General features: G+C 42.6%; 1 protein-coding gene across 3 annotated transcripts in view; it reads right to left on the bottom strand.

Annotated features, from left to right (window-relative positions):
• Positions 1–17,289, bottom strand: part of PRKCE (protein kinase C epsilon) — a 442,590-nt gene that overhangs the window by 36,050 nt on the left and 389,251 nt on the right. For all 3 annotated transcript variants that reach the window (XM_077282410.1, XM_077282411.1, XM_077282412.1), the window contains one exon: positions 2,342–2,480. In XM_077282410.1, coding sequence (XP_077138525.1) covers positions 2,342–2,480 — 139 coding nt within the window. The remainder of the gene's footprint in view (positions 1–2,341; positions 2,481–17,289) is intronic.

The following is a 17,289-nucleotide window of genomic DNA, read 5'->3' on the forward strand; positions in this document are numbered from 1 at the left end:
GCCATCTTCCCGGCGTCTCTCCGCTCTGACTGTTCAGGCAGAGGGCGCGATGACGCATATAGTGTGCGCGCCGCCCTCTGCCTGATCAGTCAGTGCGGAGAGACGCCGGGAAGATGGCGCCGAGGAGCTGCAAGCAAGACAGGTGAGTATGTTTTTTTTTTTATTGCAGCAGCAGCAGCAGCAGCTATGGGGCAATAATGGACGGTGCAGAGCACTATATGGCACAGCTATGGGGCAACGGTGCAGAGCATTATATATATGGCACAGCTATGGGGCAATGGTGCAGAGCATTATATATATGGCACAGCTATGGGGCAACGGTGCAGAGCATTATATATATGGCACAGCTATGGGGCAACGGTGCAGAGCATTGTATATATGGCACAGCTTTATGTGGAGTATCTATGGGGCAATGGTGCAGAGCATTATATATGGCACAGGTTTATGTGGAGCATCTATGGGGCCATAATGAACGGTGCAGAGCATTATATGTGGCACAGCTTTATGTGGAGCATCTATGGGGCCATAATGAATGGTATGGAGTATCTATTTTTAATTTTGAAATTCACCGGTACCTGCTGCATTTTCCACCCTAGGCTTATACTCGAGTCAATAAGTTTTCCCAGTTTTTTGTGGCAAAATTAGGGGGGTCGGCTTATACTCGGGTCGGCTTATACTCGAGTATATACGGTAATTCACCCAACCATGTCTTTAAGGACCTTGCTTTGTGCACTGCGTAAAATCATGAAGAACAGAAAAAGGCCTTCCCCAAACCGTTTCTAGAAAGTTGAAAGCTACTATTGTCCAAAATGTGTTGTGCTGAAGCATTAAGATTTACCTTCACTGGGAATAACAGGCCAAGGCCAACCATGCATGAAGCTGCCCGACCATTGATACCCATGCCATGAAGCTCATAGTGGAACACAGTTTTTGTGCTGACGTTAATATCAGAGGCCGTGTGGACTCTACAGTTATGAAGTCAACAGGCTGGTGGTGAATTTTCTGCCCTCTGCTCCTCAGCTATCAGTGAATTCACTCTGTAACATTATGTGGTCTCCACTCCATGACTGAGTTGCTGTTGTTCCTTCCACTTTTCAGTAATATCACTCACAGGTGATGGTGAATATTTAGGAAAGAAAAAATGACGTGTTACACTGGTGTCTCGTATTAGAGGACAGCGCTGGTATCAGTGAGCTCTGCACCACCAGCCAGTCTGTCACATGTTAGTAAAGGCAGAGAATATGGAGGGTGGTAGAGGTTATACACCGGGGGCAAGGGGCCATATGCTATTTACAGGGGGGGGGGGGGCCAAATGTTATACACTGGGTGTGAAGGGCCGTATGTTATACTCTGGGGACAAGGGGCAGGATGTTATACACTTTGGAAAGGGGGTAGATGTTATACACCTGGGGTGAGGGTCCGAATGTCATACACCAGGGGGCGAGTGGCCGGATGTTATACATCTGGGCCAGATGTTTGTCACTGGGGACGAGGGGCTGGATGTTATACACCGGGGCTGTGGGGCTGAATGTTATACACCAGGGGACGAGTGGCCGGATGTTATACACCGGGGATGGATGTTATTCGCTGGGGGCGAGGGGCAGGATGTTATACACTGGCAGTGAGGGGTCAGTTATACACTGGGTGAGAAGGCCTGAAGGTTATGGACCAGGGGGCGAGTGGCTGGATGTTATTCACTGGGGGATGAGGTGTTATACACCGGGGAGTTGAAGGAAATACCTGAATTGAATGATTAAGACGTGTGTCCCAATACTTTTCTCCATATATTGTAGGAGGTATACATCAAGAGAAGCACCCGACGTATACTTCTGACAGAAGGCTGCTACATCGGCATACAGTGAGATATGAGGCTTATAGGTTCCCATTAAAAATAAAGCACATGATTTGTCATTACTGTACACCTTTACATAGAGCAGCATATTCCACTAGATTATTCTATACTGTAAAAAAAACCACCAATGTCTATAAGCTGGCTGCTGGATGTTGGTCAAAAGGACACAGTTTTGGCCTCTACAAGGTGATTGGAGCCCTAAGGAAAAGTGTGCTGTAGCATGATATATGCCATCGGCTCTAGAATTAATGTGTTAAGACAATCACCAAGACGATGCACTAGTGAGCAGTGAGCCCGTCCAGCAACTTGCAAATTCATCAAGGAGCCATGGGACGTGTCACAGTTTCAAGCAATGCTCCGGGGAGCAATACCTGTGTAATACCGATGGAACCACTAGGTTATATTTAAAATTCCAAAAGACAAAGCAGGATGAACGCCTTTGCGAATAGCCTTTATTAATTCTCTCGTTTTCATGTGATCAGTACCTACCTCGGGAGCGATGTAGTCTGGCGTACCGCAGAAGGTCGTTGTAGTTACGCCATTCAGAATGCCCTCTTTGCACATCCCAAAGTCCGCCAGTTTACAGTGTCCTTCTGCGTCCAGAAGTATATTGTCCAGTTTAAGATCCCTGGAAAAGGAATATTAACAACGTTTTACATTCAGCTATGAAATACTCACTCATAAAGAATAAGAGTATAAAATATAGTTCTTCGCGTTATTTTATTGTTGTTATTAAGAGTAGAATTCACTTGCTGTAGAGTCTAACACATTGTATCCCTCTATAATTCAGTGTAATTAAGGAAGGACCCATTGTCTGACCTCAATTGTCTGATTGTATTTCCCATAAAATAACAATTCTGGATAATATATATATATTTATAGAATTCTGTTTTGTAACATTCCTCTTTTATTCTTCCTGGAAATGTACGGTATATATACATTGATAACGGGGTATTATAATCCCCTTCTCACTTGGATTTGTCTTTACAACCTATTACCAAAAGTAACAGTAGAAACCCAGATTGCAAATCAACTCATACATTTTTTAAGACGAATAACAGAGAACTGGGATAATGCAAGAGGTGTAAGAAAAGGCGCTCTTTAAGGATCTAATGAAACAGGCATGTCAAGAGAGATCCTACAGAGTTCTGGAGCACAAAATGACGGTTCAAACCAAGCTCCGTGCACCCATGACATGTGTTCTGTGCACGTTCCCACCTATTTTCCTTTTGCTTACACCCCTCTCTTCCTTGATTGACAGCTCTGGCTTTATATGAGCCAGGGAAGGGAGGAGATAGTTGGAAAACAAGTAGGAGAGAAGGTTCAATGACCTGTTTGGCCACGCCAAGGCTGCACGGAGCTCCTGTGCTTGGTTTGAACAGTCATTTTGTGCTGACAGAGTCCCTTTAAATTACATATTCCTAAGTGAAAACAGAAGAAGGTACAGGGAATATTCCTATTTTTTAGTTATTCCATACCGGTTATCTTCCTTGAGAAGCACCCCTGTCTAGAAGCCACTTTTCAATGCTATCTTGGATGGTTGTGTTGGAGAGGTATAACAACTAGAAATACATTTCGCTTGCACATTTCACATCTAGGCAGCAAAACTGCCTGTATTATTGCGTCTTACAAAATGTCTAGTCATCGTCGGACTGGGGTGGCAAGGGTCCACCAATAACATTGACTCTGGGGACCCAATGCTTAGCTATGTGCAAATATTACATTTCCCTCTTTCATAATTTTACCTGTTTCTATATAATAATAAGCTAGGTACTTTTTTAGGTGAATGATAAGATGATGCAAGTGACTTACTCCTGCTCAGGGGCCCACCGGGAGATTGACCTGTTCCCCGATGGGCCGGTCCGTGACTGTGTCTTGTAGCCCCATCATCAGGGGTGAGTAACATGTCATGAAACAAAAAGATTTATGTGACACAGTAAATGCCGTAACCCGGTGTCATCTTCCATACACACGAGGCTTTAAGATTAGCTATGTCTGAACACTTAAGGGTCCTAATTCTTGGCAAGTCGGAAGCTGGTTAATGATTTGACCTTTTGTGCCCGAGTAAATGCAGAAATGATGAGACAGAACACATTGGCTTTTTTGTGTGATCGGCTCAAAGCCGGGTCTTTAGCAGAGCACAGTGTTACAGTATCAGCCACTGCCGAGGAGCCGGTGAAAGGGACACCTGCCGCCATAGTTCATTTCCTACTAAGAGACTTGTCGATGTGCCTAATTACACAAACTCCAGCCCAAAATGCCTCCATTTCTCATATCCTGTATCCAAATTAAAAAATACAGCAAAAATGATCTACATATAAAGGGTTCTGGGAACGCTGGCTACGAAAAACTGTACATCAACTATTTCTGCACCCAAAAGGGTTGTCACCCAGCATTTCTAGTTCACATCTCTTAGTTATACAGGGATGTATGCCATACTCTAATATGATTTAAATGTATGTAGAGTTTGGATTACAAATAATAATGTAAAATACTGACCAAATACTGAACGTGTGAACTTGGCCTCATCCTGCTCTTTGACCATTTGTCACCAAGACTCCCCCAAAACAGGTAAAACTGTCAAGAAGTTGAATAGGCTTTGCATCGTAAGATGCAATGCTCTTAAGGCTATGTGCACACGGGTTTTTTTTTTTTTTAATTTTGAGAGGATCCCTAAATTAAAAAAAAAAAAAAAAAGCCTGAAAAAATTCTTTAAGAATACTTGAAAAACTTTTCATATTTCTATTGTAAAATCACTTTGCTCATCATATGTTAAGTGTTTTAATTAATTTTTTTTTTTTTGCTTTCGGGTTTTGAAAAAAAAAAAAAAAACAACCTGGAGGGAGAATAGAAAGTGGAGGTCACTTCTTTGAATTAGCTCCTGATGGAATCTGCTCCAAACTAGGCACTGTCCAATTAAAACTCTATAAAACGCTTCCAGAAAAAAAACCTCTTCCAAAATGCTTCAGAATAATAGTAATAATAAAAGAAAAACTTCAACCCCAACCACTTACAATGAAGGGGCATTTCCGAAAAAGCAGTTTCCATTTACTTTAATCTTTCAAAGGCTAAAAAAAATCTCTGAATGCACATAGCCTGAAAGTGCAACTCTAGGGAAGGTCTTTATTGGAATTGCTCCCTTTACTCATTTGCCATTACCGTACAGCGGCCATGTATGGCATTTCCTCAACCTCACACTTTCAGCTACTAGATAGTGATTTTTTTTTCTAGCAAATGCAATGTTTTGGTGACGCCAGAATACAAAAACTAGTTTATTATAAGGAGACTATAGCATAAGCCATCACAGTGCCTCCTACTGGACATCCAGTGCATTGCCGTTTAAGTTTGCTAAATTCCTAATCACATGGAATATATCAGTACCATGGAGCACACTGACCTCCGCGTGTTAAAACTTCCTTTGCCTTTTAATATATAGAGATGCATCCATATGAATTTTCGATTTCAGCCATCAACTGGAGCAGCTTTCATTGCTATGTAGCCAAGTCCTCTACCGCTAACATAGCATTTCTCAGGGGCAATCATATTTTATTTTAAAATGTCATTTTAGTGCAGTCAGCTTTTTCCTATATCTAAAACTACTGTATCTGGAGCATGGAGGACAGCCTTATTGGACCCCACCAAATATAAGCCATTTATTTGTGAAGGGAGCTTCCTGGTACCACATATTACATAGTAATCAGAGGTGGGCATACCACTGGTGCAACCTGTGCACAGGAACCCGAGAGGTAAGAGGGCCAGCACCACCTCTACAGCAGGTGGAATTATGCATTCTGATGACATGTCCGTTCCTAATTGTTAATCTACGGCCATAATGGCTTGAAGTTGATGTTGAGAATAAATGGGTATTATCATCTTACAAAGTAATGGCATATTGCTAGGATATGCCGTCACTTAATGATCACTGGGCCCTCAGGAACGAACTACCACCAATCAAAAAGCGCCAAAAAGCTGAGAATACAGCTTTAATACACAGAGTTAGGTTATATTTTCTAGACTACTAGACTAAGATTGATTAAAGGGGGCCATTACCTTGCCATAAATATGTTGTTTTTTTTACCTGGTGTAAATGGCACTGTTCTCCTTAATTTGGCGTTTTTTTCCTTTTGTCCCTACACCCCTCCACTCCTGAGAAATGACTCCCTCTTCCCTGTATGTAAATGTAGTTTTCGTACCCAAGGGGTTGTAGTCCTCTAAGGGAGTCATCATAAAGACCACGCCCCCTTGAATAATTTACATAGATGGAAAAGGGGCCATATCTCAGGAATGGAGAGGCGCAGGAACAAAATAAAAACATTGCCAGATTCGGGAGAACAGTGGCATTCAGACCTGTCAAATTAATTACATATTTATGTAAAATGACAAGTCCTCTTTAAATAACATTACGCTTTCTGGCTCATGACCCTCCTATGAATAACCCAAACCAATGATCATTTCAAAGAAGAAAATTCAAGCGGCAGAAACAGACAATACAGGAATATCAAAAAACAAAGGAATAAACAATACTTTCCCCTTAAATCATGTGCTGGCTCTGAAATTGATAGATGGGTTGTTATCACTGCAGAACCAAAAAGAACCACAAGACAGATGCAACAGTGGAAGGATCAAAGGGTAAGTAATGACAATTTTTTTTATTATTTTTCATCATTATTTAATCTTTGAACTTTTCTAAAAAGGGACATGCCACATCGGAAAAAGCAAACTTGCAAATTCTAACTTATATCCAAGTTTAATAAGTTTTAGTAAATATTTAACAGCTGAAGATTTATTTATTATTATTATTATTATTATGATTATTATTATACACTTGCTTGCTAAATGCAAAGGTATAGTTTTTTTTCTCGTTGTGAGAAAATCCATGTCCCCCAGATGCACCTTGTTTAAAGAAAAATAAACCAAGCATTTCTCCCCCTCCCTGGGTCCAGTCCTGGTGCCGAATATTGTCAAGAGCATTAACATTACGTCAAGAGCAATGCAACCAAAAACTGAGCTATTAAAGTTGATGGCACAAGATGCTGTAAGCAAAGTTATTAGCTGCAGTGGTGATGGCGTCATGTCAGCGCTGCAGAATCCGGAAGCAGCAGCGGAGACGCAGCCCTGGACCCTGGGAGGGTGAGTAAAGCGCAGTTTGTTTTTATAGCATCCTGGATACAAGGGTTTCCCAAAACTGTATACCCACTTTAATCCACTTTTTAAATAGACTTCATTAAAAAAAATTTCTACTATTTTGCTACTTCAGAGCTTCTACAAAGTCTTAACCTCCTGACCCTGGTTGTGATAGCTCTCTGCTTTATCCTGCCTGCTCCCAGTATTAGAGATTACAGATCTGCAGTGGAGATGAAGAACATATCGCAGAAGTCACAAAAAATAAGATATACACAGGAAAAAAAAAGAACATTAGGAGTAAATAAGTGCAGGATAGAAGCTGTGTTGATTCATGAAAGCAAGTGAAGACAGCAGCAGCTTCGATACATGCAGACCTCACATCCAGCCTGTATTACTGTGAGAGACACTCCAACAAGAAAAAAAATCTGAACTGGGAATAAGCTGTGAACTACATATCAGGGGGTTGAGAATGAATGAAGAAATGAAAATACCAGGCTGAAACTTAATGCAAGGTTAATACCTAAAAATAACCACTCACATATTTAACTATTTTTTTCCGTGTTAACGGTGTCAATAGCTTTTAGTGTTTAACAGTTATTATGGATTAGGTTATAATTATAGGTCTCTGCTACAATTAGACATACATTTCAATGACATTTTACACTCCATTAAAGTCTAAGTTTTGTTACAAAACAACTTGGCTTACCAAATACAAATTATCAAATCTAGTATATTATTGCATGATGCCTATATGTGGCTTAAAGGGGCTGTTCACTACTTGGAAAATCCCTTCCGAACCCCTATTTTTGCCCCTTGTAAAATATTAACAAATTCACGTCCCCGATGTCATCACTGGTTGTCCCGCGGATTGCTTGACATTGTTATGTCATGCGATCCCTGTGGCTAATCAGTGGTGGCTTCACTCTCCCCACCTTTTGACGAATCACTAACAGCTGGAGGAGGCTTTCAGTTGAGCCTCCTGATATCTGAGGGTCCAGACGACATTAGGCTGATGTATGTGAGGGCCTTAAGATCCAGGCACTCATAAGCTGGTCTCCAAAATTTGGGGTTCTATGTTTGGCTACTATAAGCAGGGGGTTATCTACATCTTACCATAAGACACCTATAAGGGAGTAAAGCCTGGTACGTACACTTGAGAACATGTTCTCCACCATGGAGGTCATGCAATCTTTAGAGTCTATGCTGGTCATTTGAACCTCTTATCGCACTTGGTCCCACGTGATACTTTATCCTGCACGTTTACAGTTTCAACAGCAAAATACTCAAAGAAAACAAAAAAAATTAAAAATAAACTGGCCTTTGGTACAATCGGCAGTGAACTATGAATGTAAAGGACCTTCTGTGTGTGTTCTTAATCCGTCTAAGTGAAATCATTTATTGAATAAAAAATAAAAGATGAAAGAAGGAACCAATGGCATAAGGAGGCTTCGAGTCGGATCAAGCCTTGATGGTTGAATGCTTCAAAAATGTCAATAAGCAGTTGGTGATGTCATTCTCCCTCAGGCGTTTTGTGTGTACTCAGGTTCATCTAAGTTAAATATTATGCTTCTACCTATTAGTTAAGGCTTTGCATCACTGCAAAATTATTGTTAAAGCAATACATCCGGTACTATAAGATGCCAGTCTATATACTGTACGTGTCCAGTGAGAGGTGCCACCATGCCAAGGTGTGCAAAAGGCCATGGAGCCCCTAGAAAAGAGGGAAACGGAGAGGGAAACTCTTCCTTGTTCTATCAAAAACAAAATACAAACAACAAAAATAAATTAAAAAAATAAAGATAAATTAAAGTAAAACAAACCTAACCAAGTCTAAGTTCCCCATAAGCCATCCAATTCGACTGGAAATTCATCTCTTCCCTTAAATTCGAACATACGAGTAACGTGAAACTTGGAAAAGTGAGTGAAGGGTTTGAAGGGTTCAATGGACCCACTATATAAATTACTCTACACCCCTTCATAATGGCAGTTAATAAGAGGATCACAAAGATTTCGGGAGCAAGGAGGAGACGAATAGATATTTCTTCTCCTCTCTTCTCAATTATCTACAGAATTATTTATTTTAGCGGTATGGAGAACATCTTACTTGGACTTTTTTTTAAAATTTATTAATGACATACTGCAAACATTGAACAATTGTTTTGGAAGACATTGGGTCTAGCCAACCAGAATACCAGAGGATTCTGGGACGACCACAATAATATGTCCAACTGTCCTGCCAAAGACAACCTCATTTGCAGGTGACTTTGAAGCCAATCACTTGTCCCTAGAGTTTATTTCTTATCAGATGATCCACACATAACTAGTTAAATCATATTAATGTGTTTGGTGTGTACAATGATAACAAAAAAGCAAAAATCCAATTATAAGTGGACATGTGCCTATCCTGTAAAGAATGAGGGTGGACCTCAGAATCATTTTCCCTAGTGACTCAGGGAACCTCAGTCAACAATATTGGGACGTTTGTTTTTGTAGGTTTTCCTTGGTGGTGACCATCCACCAACTGTGTAAAACATCATGTTTTATCCCCCGAAATTGGTTCCACTACAACATTTTGGTCCTGTAAAGACCGTTTTAAAGGTATACTTGCTTGTTCCAACATAACTCACAAGAAGTTTTTCAGTGCCCTGAAAAGTATGTAAATGAGGGCTAAAGTGTCCACTGGCGTAATACTCTGCCCAGAAGACTTTTCTATCTATATCACAAGAGTTTGGTACTTAGTTAATAATTTCATATTTATAACTGCTAAACTCACCTCGGTAAATCAAACGGTAAAACTGGGGAGACAAAAAGTGCAAATAGGGTCTTATCTGGTAACCAAGGGGAGTAAAATATTATAGGCACGCTCAACTAATGGGGTTGTAACAGTCACAACTCCTATAGAGGCACCTAAAGACTGTAGAGGGACCACCAAGGAGATACGTTGCAATAAATGAGGAATATGGTGGTTCAAAGTCCGCGCTGCCCAAGGTTCATAGATACTGTACCACCTCACACGAAGGTGAAGCATGAATGCAGTGTATTTTGTCAAGACGTTTCAGGGTTTTCAAACCTCTTCATCAGGACCAAATCACAATGATCACCTTCTTGTGTAATCGTATCCCTGAACTTGGGAAGCGCGGACTCTGAACCACCATTTATTGAAACTGACCTCCGTGATATTGCTATACGAGTTGTGTGATCTGTCCAGGTGTTTGTTATATCGATATAGATAATTTATGGGGTTGACCTACGTCTTTTGAGATTGTCTGCAGTGATCCATTTCTGAGATTTACATGCTACATATTCTCTGTGGGTAGCCTTGGAAGTGTCTGGTGTTTTCATCTGTACCAAAACCATCTTGTCTTGATTGACATGAATTCTGACTCTTTCATTATCCACAGTCTTCACCAAATCAGGTCTGGCACATGACCAGAAGACAATGAAGCACTTTTCCCATATCAGGACATTCCCAATGGCCATACACTGGTTCACTGCCGTAGGACGAAGCATGTGTCATGTCGGACGCTGTTCACACTAGGGTGTTCGACAGACAGCGGTAATTCCGCTTTTGTCCACTATGCGCTCAGTGGCGTCGGCTAGATTCTATCTAGCTGGTCCGGGGTTAATTTTGCTAGTACTCGGATTGGAAGCTGGGTCACGCCCACTGCCTTTAAATAGTTCTGCTGAACATTGGGCGTCGCCGATTATAGCTTCTGTCTTGTGCTTGGTTATCTCGGTCTGGAGTGGTGGTCTAGGAGAAAGAGTTTCGTATCTGGTGGTGTATTTCCCTTTGTCATATTTTCTCCTTCCCATATTTGTATTTGTTTTGCCCTGAGCACTTATAGTGTATTCCTGTGTGACTGCGGCATGGTGTATATTTTCCGTTATCCTTGTCTGTGCTAACTGTGGGTATTGGTGTGGTCTCCTCACTGGGTGGTGGGTGGTGGTTTCAGCTTAGGGTTGAAACAGGAGACAGGGTGAGGATGGAAGCCTAGACATGCACACCATCAGTGTAACTCTGGGAGAGGGTCAGTCAGGGTTTCCCTAGTCTGAGGGAAATCGCAGGGGCCCGGGTTGTAAGCTTTTGCCTACCTAGGTCTCCCGTGACAGCATGTAGTCTTGTGTAAGACTATGAATGGTGCAAGAGACCCCTAATGAGTAATTGCACTTGGATTTTTTTACTTGGATATTCATGTTAAAGGTGTATTCCCATGTAATAATAGGTAGATGTATTCCAGGTCAATATTATTGGTAGGGGTGCACTTTCAGAGACACCCCTTGATAACACTCACCAAGGGAATATGGCACAATGGGTGGTTGGGAGTGCGGCTGTTCAAGGAGTTGCTGCATGACCCTTTTCAAGCCTCCGTTCAGGTGGGAAGTCACAGGTCAGTAGGTGAATAAGTACCGTGTACTAGCAAATATTTTTTGCCCGTGTTTCATGTATATTTCTTAAATAATTATGTGTAAGCTTTTTGTAGGGCTACATAAAATGTGGTCACATTATGACAGTGAGGGTGACCAATGAAGTGGAACAGACAGCCATGACAGGTGGTGAGTTCTACTTCAATGGAAGTCTTCAAATAAAGGTTGGACAGATGGTTTAGTGAATCCTGCATTGAGCAGGGGTTGGACACGATGGCCCTGGAGGTCCCTTCCAACTCTACCATTCTACAATTCTATGAACGAAGACGGCAAATATTCTCAAATGCAGAAATCCGGTTATGCAACTACATGAATTTAGTTCATTCCTAATCAGGACAGAGACTTGAAACAAAATGCTCAGATTAGGGCAGGAAATAACATTGTGCCAATTCAAGAACCATAAATCATGTCTTTGAAACAGGATGTGTTTTAGCAAACAAGGAGATGGCTTTTCCCTTTCAAGTGACGGTTGCATTTGGATGACTTTTCTAAAGGATAGTGATATAATTATTTTTGTTGTTTCTTTGGATGTGACTGCACTGTGATGCTGGCTGCAATCAATGAGTTACATAAGCAAAGCATAAAATACATTACTTTAATGGAGATTACTCTAATTTCTTGACTTTCTGACCAAAAAGGATTTTTCTAGTATTGGGTACTAATGTAACCGACAAAAGGTCAACATTTTGAGATTATTTCGGATTATTTCAAAGGTTGTCCAGCCAAAGAGAAGGAGGCTGGCTTAGCTATTGAACTAATGCAAATAGCCAGCTCCCTAATACACATCACAGGTCAAGTGCAAACACAGGAAAAAGCAGGGTGATATCTCTGGAGTTCAGCCGAAAGAGGATGTAAAATAAAGCGGACTCAAAACATGGAGTACTGTGTGTGGGACATGTATGGGCACTGTATGCGTGCTGTATGTGTATTATATACAAGCTGTGGGGGTCATGTATGGGCACTGTATACGTGCTGTATGTGTATTATATACAAGCTGTGGGGGACATGTATGGGCACTGTATACGCGCTGTACGTGTATTATATACAAACTGTGGGGGACATGTATGGGCACTGTATACGCGCTGTACGTGTATTATATACAAACTGTGGGGGACATGCATGGGCACTGTATACGCACTGTACTTGTATTATATACAAACTGTGGGGGACATGCATGGGCACTGTATACGCGCTGTACGTGTATTATATGCAACATGTGGGGGACATGTATGGGCACTGTATACGCACTGTACTTGTATTATATACAAGCTGTGGGGGACATATATGGGCACTGTATGCATGCTGTACGTGTATTATATACAAGCTGTGGGGGACATGTATGGGCACTGTATACACGCTGGATGTGTATTATATACAAGCTGTGGGGGACATGTATGGGCGCTGTATACGCGTTGTATGTGTATTATATACAAGCGGTGGGAGGTGTTGTGATTTTGCTTTTTGCTCCCTCTAGTGGTCATTAGTGATTTGACTCTGGAGCTTCTGTCTTTTCCTATATCCTCACCTGGGCCGTTAGTTCAGGGGCGTTGCTATATAAGCTCCCTGGACCTTCAGTTCAATGCCTGGCATCGTTGAAATCAGAGCTAATCTGTTGTGCTCTTGTCCTATGATCCTGGTTCCTGTATTTCAAGCTAAGTCTGCTTCCTTGCTTTTTGCTTTTGTTTTGTTTGGTATTTTTGTCCAGCTTGTTCCAATCTGTATCCTGACCTTTGCTGGAAGCTCTAGGGGGCTGGTGTTCTCCCCCCGGACCGTTAGACGGTTCGGGGGTTCTTGAATCTCCAGCGTGGATTTTTATAGGGTTTTTGTTGACCAGATAAGTTATCTTGCTATATTCTGCAATTAGTAAGCTGGCCTCTCTTTGCTGAACCTGGTTCATTTCTGTGTTTGTCATTTCCTCTTACCTCACCGTTATTATTTGTGGGGGGCTTGTATCTTGCTTTGGGGTCCCTTTCTCTGGAGGCAAGAGAGGTCTTTGTTTTCTTCTCCTAGGGGTAGTTAGATTCTCCGGCTGGCGCGAGTCATCTAGCGATCACCGTAGGCATGATCCCCGGCTACTTCTAGTGTTGGCGTTAGGAGTAGCTATTTGGTCAACCCAGTTACCACAGCCCTATGAGCTGGATTTTTGAATCTCGCAGACTTTCACGTTCCTCTGAGACCCTGTCCACTGGGGTCATAACAGTATGCCAGGCCAGTATTAAATGTTTAATGCATTGCAGAAGTGGGATTATAAGAAAGAAAATTTTGAGGTTTTTTTTCCCTCTCTCATTTTTTTTTTTTTTTTTTCTTTTCCCCTTTACCTCAGAGTGGCTTAAGCTTGCTGCAGACATGAATGTCCAGACCTTGATTACAAGTGTGGACCAGCTTGCCGCTCGTGTGCAGGGTATACAAGATTATGTTACCAGAAATCCTAGGTCTGAACCCAAGATTCCGATTCCTGAACTGTTTTCAGGAGACCGATTTAAGTTTAGGAATTTCAGGAATAATTGTAAATTGTTTTTGTCCCTGAAACCTTGTTCGTCTGGAGACTCTGCTCAACAAGTAAAAATTGTTATTTCATTCTTACGGGGTGACCCTCAAGATTGGGCTTTTTCGTTGGCGCCAGGAGATCCGGCATTAGCTGATATTGATGCGTTTTTTCTGGCGCTCGGTTTACTTTATGAGGAACCCAATCTTGAGATTCAGGCAGAGAAAGCCTTGCTGGCTATGTCTCAGGGCCAGGACGAGGCTGCGGTGTATTGCCAAAAATTTCGGAAATGGTCCGTGCTGACACATTGGAACGAGTGTGCACTGGCCGCTAATTTTAGAAATGGCCTTTCTGAGGCCATTAAGAATGTTATGGTGGGTTTTCCCATTCCCACAGGTCTGAATGATACCATGTCCCTGGCTATTCAAATTGACCGGCGGTTGCGGGAGCGCAAAACCGCAAATTCCCTCATGTTGTTGTCTGAACAGACACCTGATGTGATGCAATGTGATAGAAAAACCGCAAATTCCCTCATGGTGTTGTCTGAACGGACACCTGATTTGATGCAATGTGATAGAATCCTGACTAGAAATGAGAGGAAAATTCATAGACGCCGGAATGGCTTGTGCTACTACTGTGGTGATTCTACACATGTTATCTCAGCATGCTCTAAACGTATATCTAAGGTTGTTAGTCCTGTCACCGTTGGTAATTTGCATCCTAAGTTTATTCTGTCTGTAACTTTGATTTGCTCACTGTCATCTTATCCTGTCATGGCGTTTGTAGATTCAGGTGCTGCCCTGAGTCTTATGGATCTCTCATTTGCTAAGCGCTGTGGTTTTATTCTTGAACCATTAGAAAATCCTATCCCTCTTAGGGGTATTGATGCTACGCCATTAGCAGAAAATAAACCGCAGTATTGGACACAGGTTACCATGTGCATGACTCCTGAACACCGCGAGGTGATACGTTTTCTCGTTCTACATAAAATGCATGATTTGGTCGTTTTGGGGCTGCCATGGTTACAGACCCATAATCCAGTCCTTGACTGGAAGGCTATGTCAGTGTCTAGTTGGGGCTGTCGTGGTATTCATGAGGATTCCCTGCCTGTGTCTATTGCTTCTTCTACGCCTTCGGAAGTTCCGGAGTATTTGTCTGATTATCAGGATGTCTTTAGCGAGTCCAGGTCCAGTGCATTGCCTCCTCATAGGGAATGTGACTGTGCAATAGATTTGATTCCAGGCAGTAAATTTCCTAAGGGAAGACTGTTTAATCTGTCGATACCTGAACATACCGCTATGCGTTCATATATCAAGGAGTCTCTGGAGAAAGGACACATCCGTCCGTCTTCTTCCCCTCTTGGTGCGGGATTCTTTTTTGTGGCTAAAAAGGACGGATCTTTGAGGCCTTGTATTGACTATCGGCTTTTAAATAAGATCACTGTCAAATTTCAGTATCCTTTGCCGCTGTTGTCTGACTTGTTTGCCCGGATTAAAGGTGCCAAGTGGTTTACCAAGATAGACCTTCGTGGTGCGTACAACCTTGTGCGCATTAAGCAAGGGGATGAATGGAAAACCGCATTCAATACGCCCGAAGGTCATTTTGAGTACTTGGTGATGCCTTTTGGGCTCTCTAATGCCCCTTCAGCTTTTCAGTCCTTTATGCATGACATTTTCCGGAACTATCTGGATAAATTTTTGATCGTTTATCTGGATGATATTCTGGTTTTTTCTGATAATTGGGACTCGCATGTGGAGCAGGTCAGGATGGTCTTTAAAATTTTGCGTGAAAATTCTTTGTTTGTCAAGGGCTCAAAGTGTCTTTTTGGTGTACAGAAGGTTCCCTTTTTGGGGTTCATTTTTTCCCCTTCTGCTGTGGAGATGGACCCAGTCAAGGTCCGAGCTATTCTTGATTGGACTCAGCCCTCGTCAGTTAAGAGTCTTCAGAAGTTCTTGGGTTTCGCTAACTTCTACCGTCGTTTTATCGCTAACTTTTCTAGCATTGTGAAACCTTTGACGGATATGACCAAGAAGGGCTCCGATGTGGTTAATTGGGCTCCTGCTGCCGTGGAGGCTTTCCAGGAGTTGAAACGTCGGTTTACTTCGGCGCCTGTTTTGTGCCAGCCTGATGTCTCGCGTCCCTTTCAGGTTGAGGTGGATGCTTCAGAGATTGGAGCAGGGGCCGTTTTGTCGCAGAGAGGCCCTGGTTGCTCTGTTATGAGACCTTGCGCCTTTTTCTCTAGGAAGTTTTCGCCTGCGGAGCGAAATTATGATGTGGGCAATCGGGAGTTGTTGGCCATGAAATGGGCATTTGAGGAGTGGCGTCATTGGCTCGAGGGTGCTAAGCATCGTGTGGTGGTCTTGACTGATCACAAAAATCTGATGTATCTCGAGTCTGCTAAACGCCTGAATCCTAGACAGGCCCGCTGGTCATTGTTTTTCTCCCGTTTTGACTTTGTTGTCTCGTATTTACCAGGTTCAAAAAATGTGAAGGCCGATGCTCTTTCCAGGAGCTTTGTGCCTGATGCTCCTGGAGTCGCTGAACCTGTTGGTATTCTTAAGGATGGTATTATCTTGTCAGCTATTTCTCCAGATCTGCGACGTGTGTTGCAGAGATTTCAGGCTGATAGGCCTGATTCTTGTCCACCTGACAGACTGTTTGTGCCTGATAAGTGGACCAGCAGAGTCATTTCCGAGGTTCATTCCTCGGTGTTGGCAGGTCACCCAGGAATTTTTGGCACCAGAGATCTGGTGGCCAGATCCTTTTGGTGGCCTTCCTTGTCTAGGGATGTGCGGTCATTTGTACAGTCCTGTGGCACTTGTGCTCGAGCTAAGCCTTGCTGTTCTCGTGCCAGCGGGTTGCTCTTGCCCTTGCCTGTCCCTAAGAGACCTTGGACACATATCTCCATGGATTTAATTTCTGATCTTCCGGTGTCTCAAGGCATGTCTGTTATCTGGGTGATATGTGATCGCTTCTCCAAGATGGTCCATTTGGTTCCTTTGCCTAAGCTGCCTTCCTCTTCCGATCTGGTTCCTGTGTTTTTCCAGAACGTGGTTCGTTTGCACGGCATCCCTGAGAATATTGTGTCAGACAGAGGATCCCAGTTCGTTTCCAGATTCTGGCGATCCTTTTGTAGTAGGATGGGCATTGACTTGTCGTTTTCGTCTGCTTTCCATCCTCAGACTAATGGACAGACGGAGCGAACTAATCAGACTTTGGAGGCTTATTTGAGGTGTTTTGTCTCTGCTGATCAGGACGATTGGGTGACCTTCTTGCCGTTGGCTGAGTTTGCTCTTAATAATCGGGCTAGTTCCGCCACCTTGGTTTCGCCGTTTTTCTGCAACTCTGGTTTCCACCCTCGTTTTTCTTCGGGTCATGTGGAACCTTCTGACTGCCCTGGGGT

Source organism: Ranitomeya variabilis, chromosome 2 (genome assembly GCF_051348905.1).
Source record: "Ranitomeya variabilis isolate aRanVar5 chromosome 2, aRanVar5.hap1, whole genome shotgun sequence".
NCBI lineage: Eukaryota > Metazoa > Chordata > Amphibia > Anura > Dendrobatidae > Ranitomeya > Ranitomeya variabilis.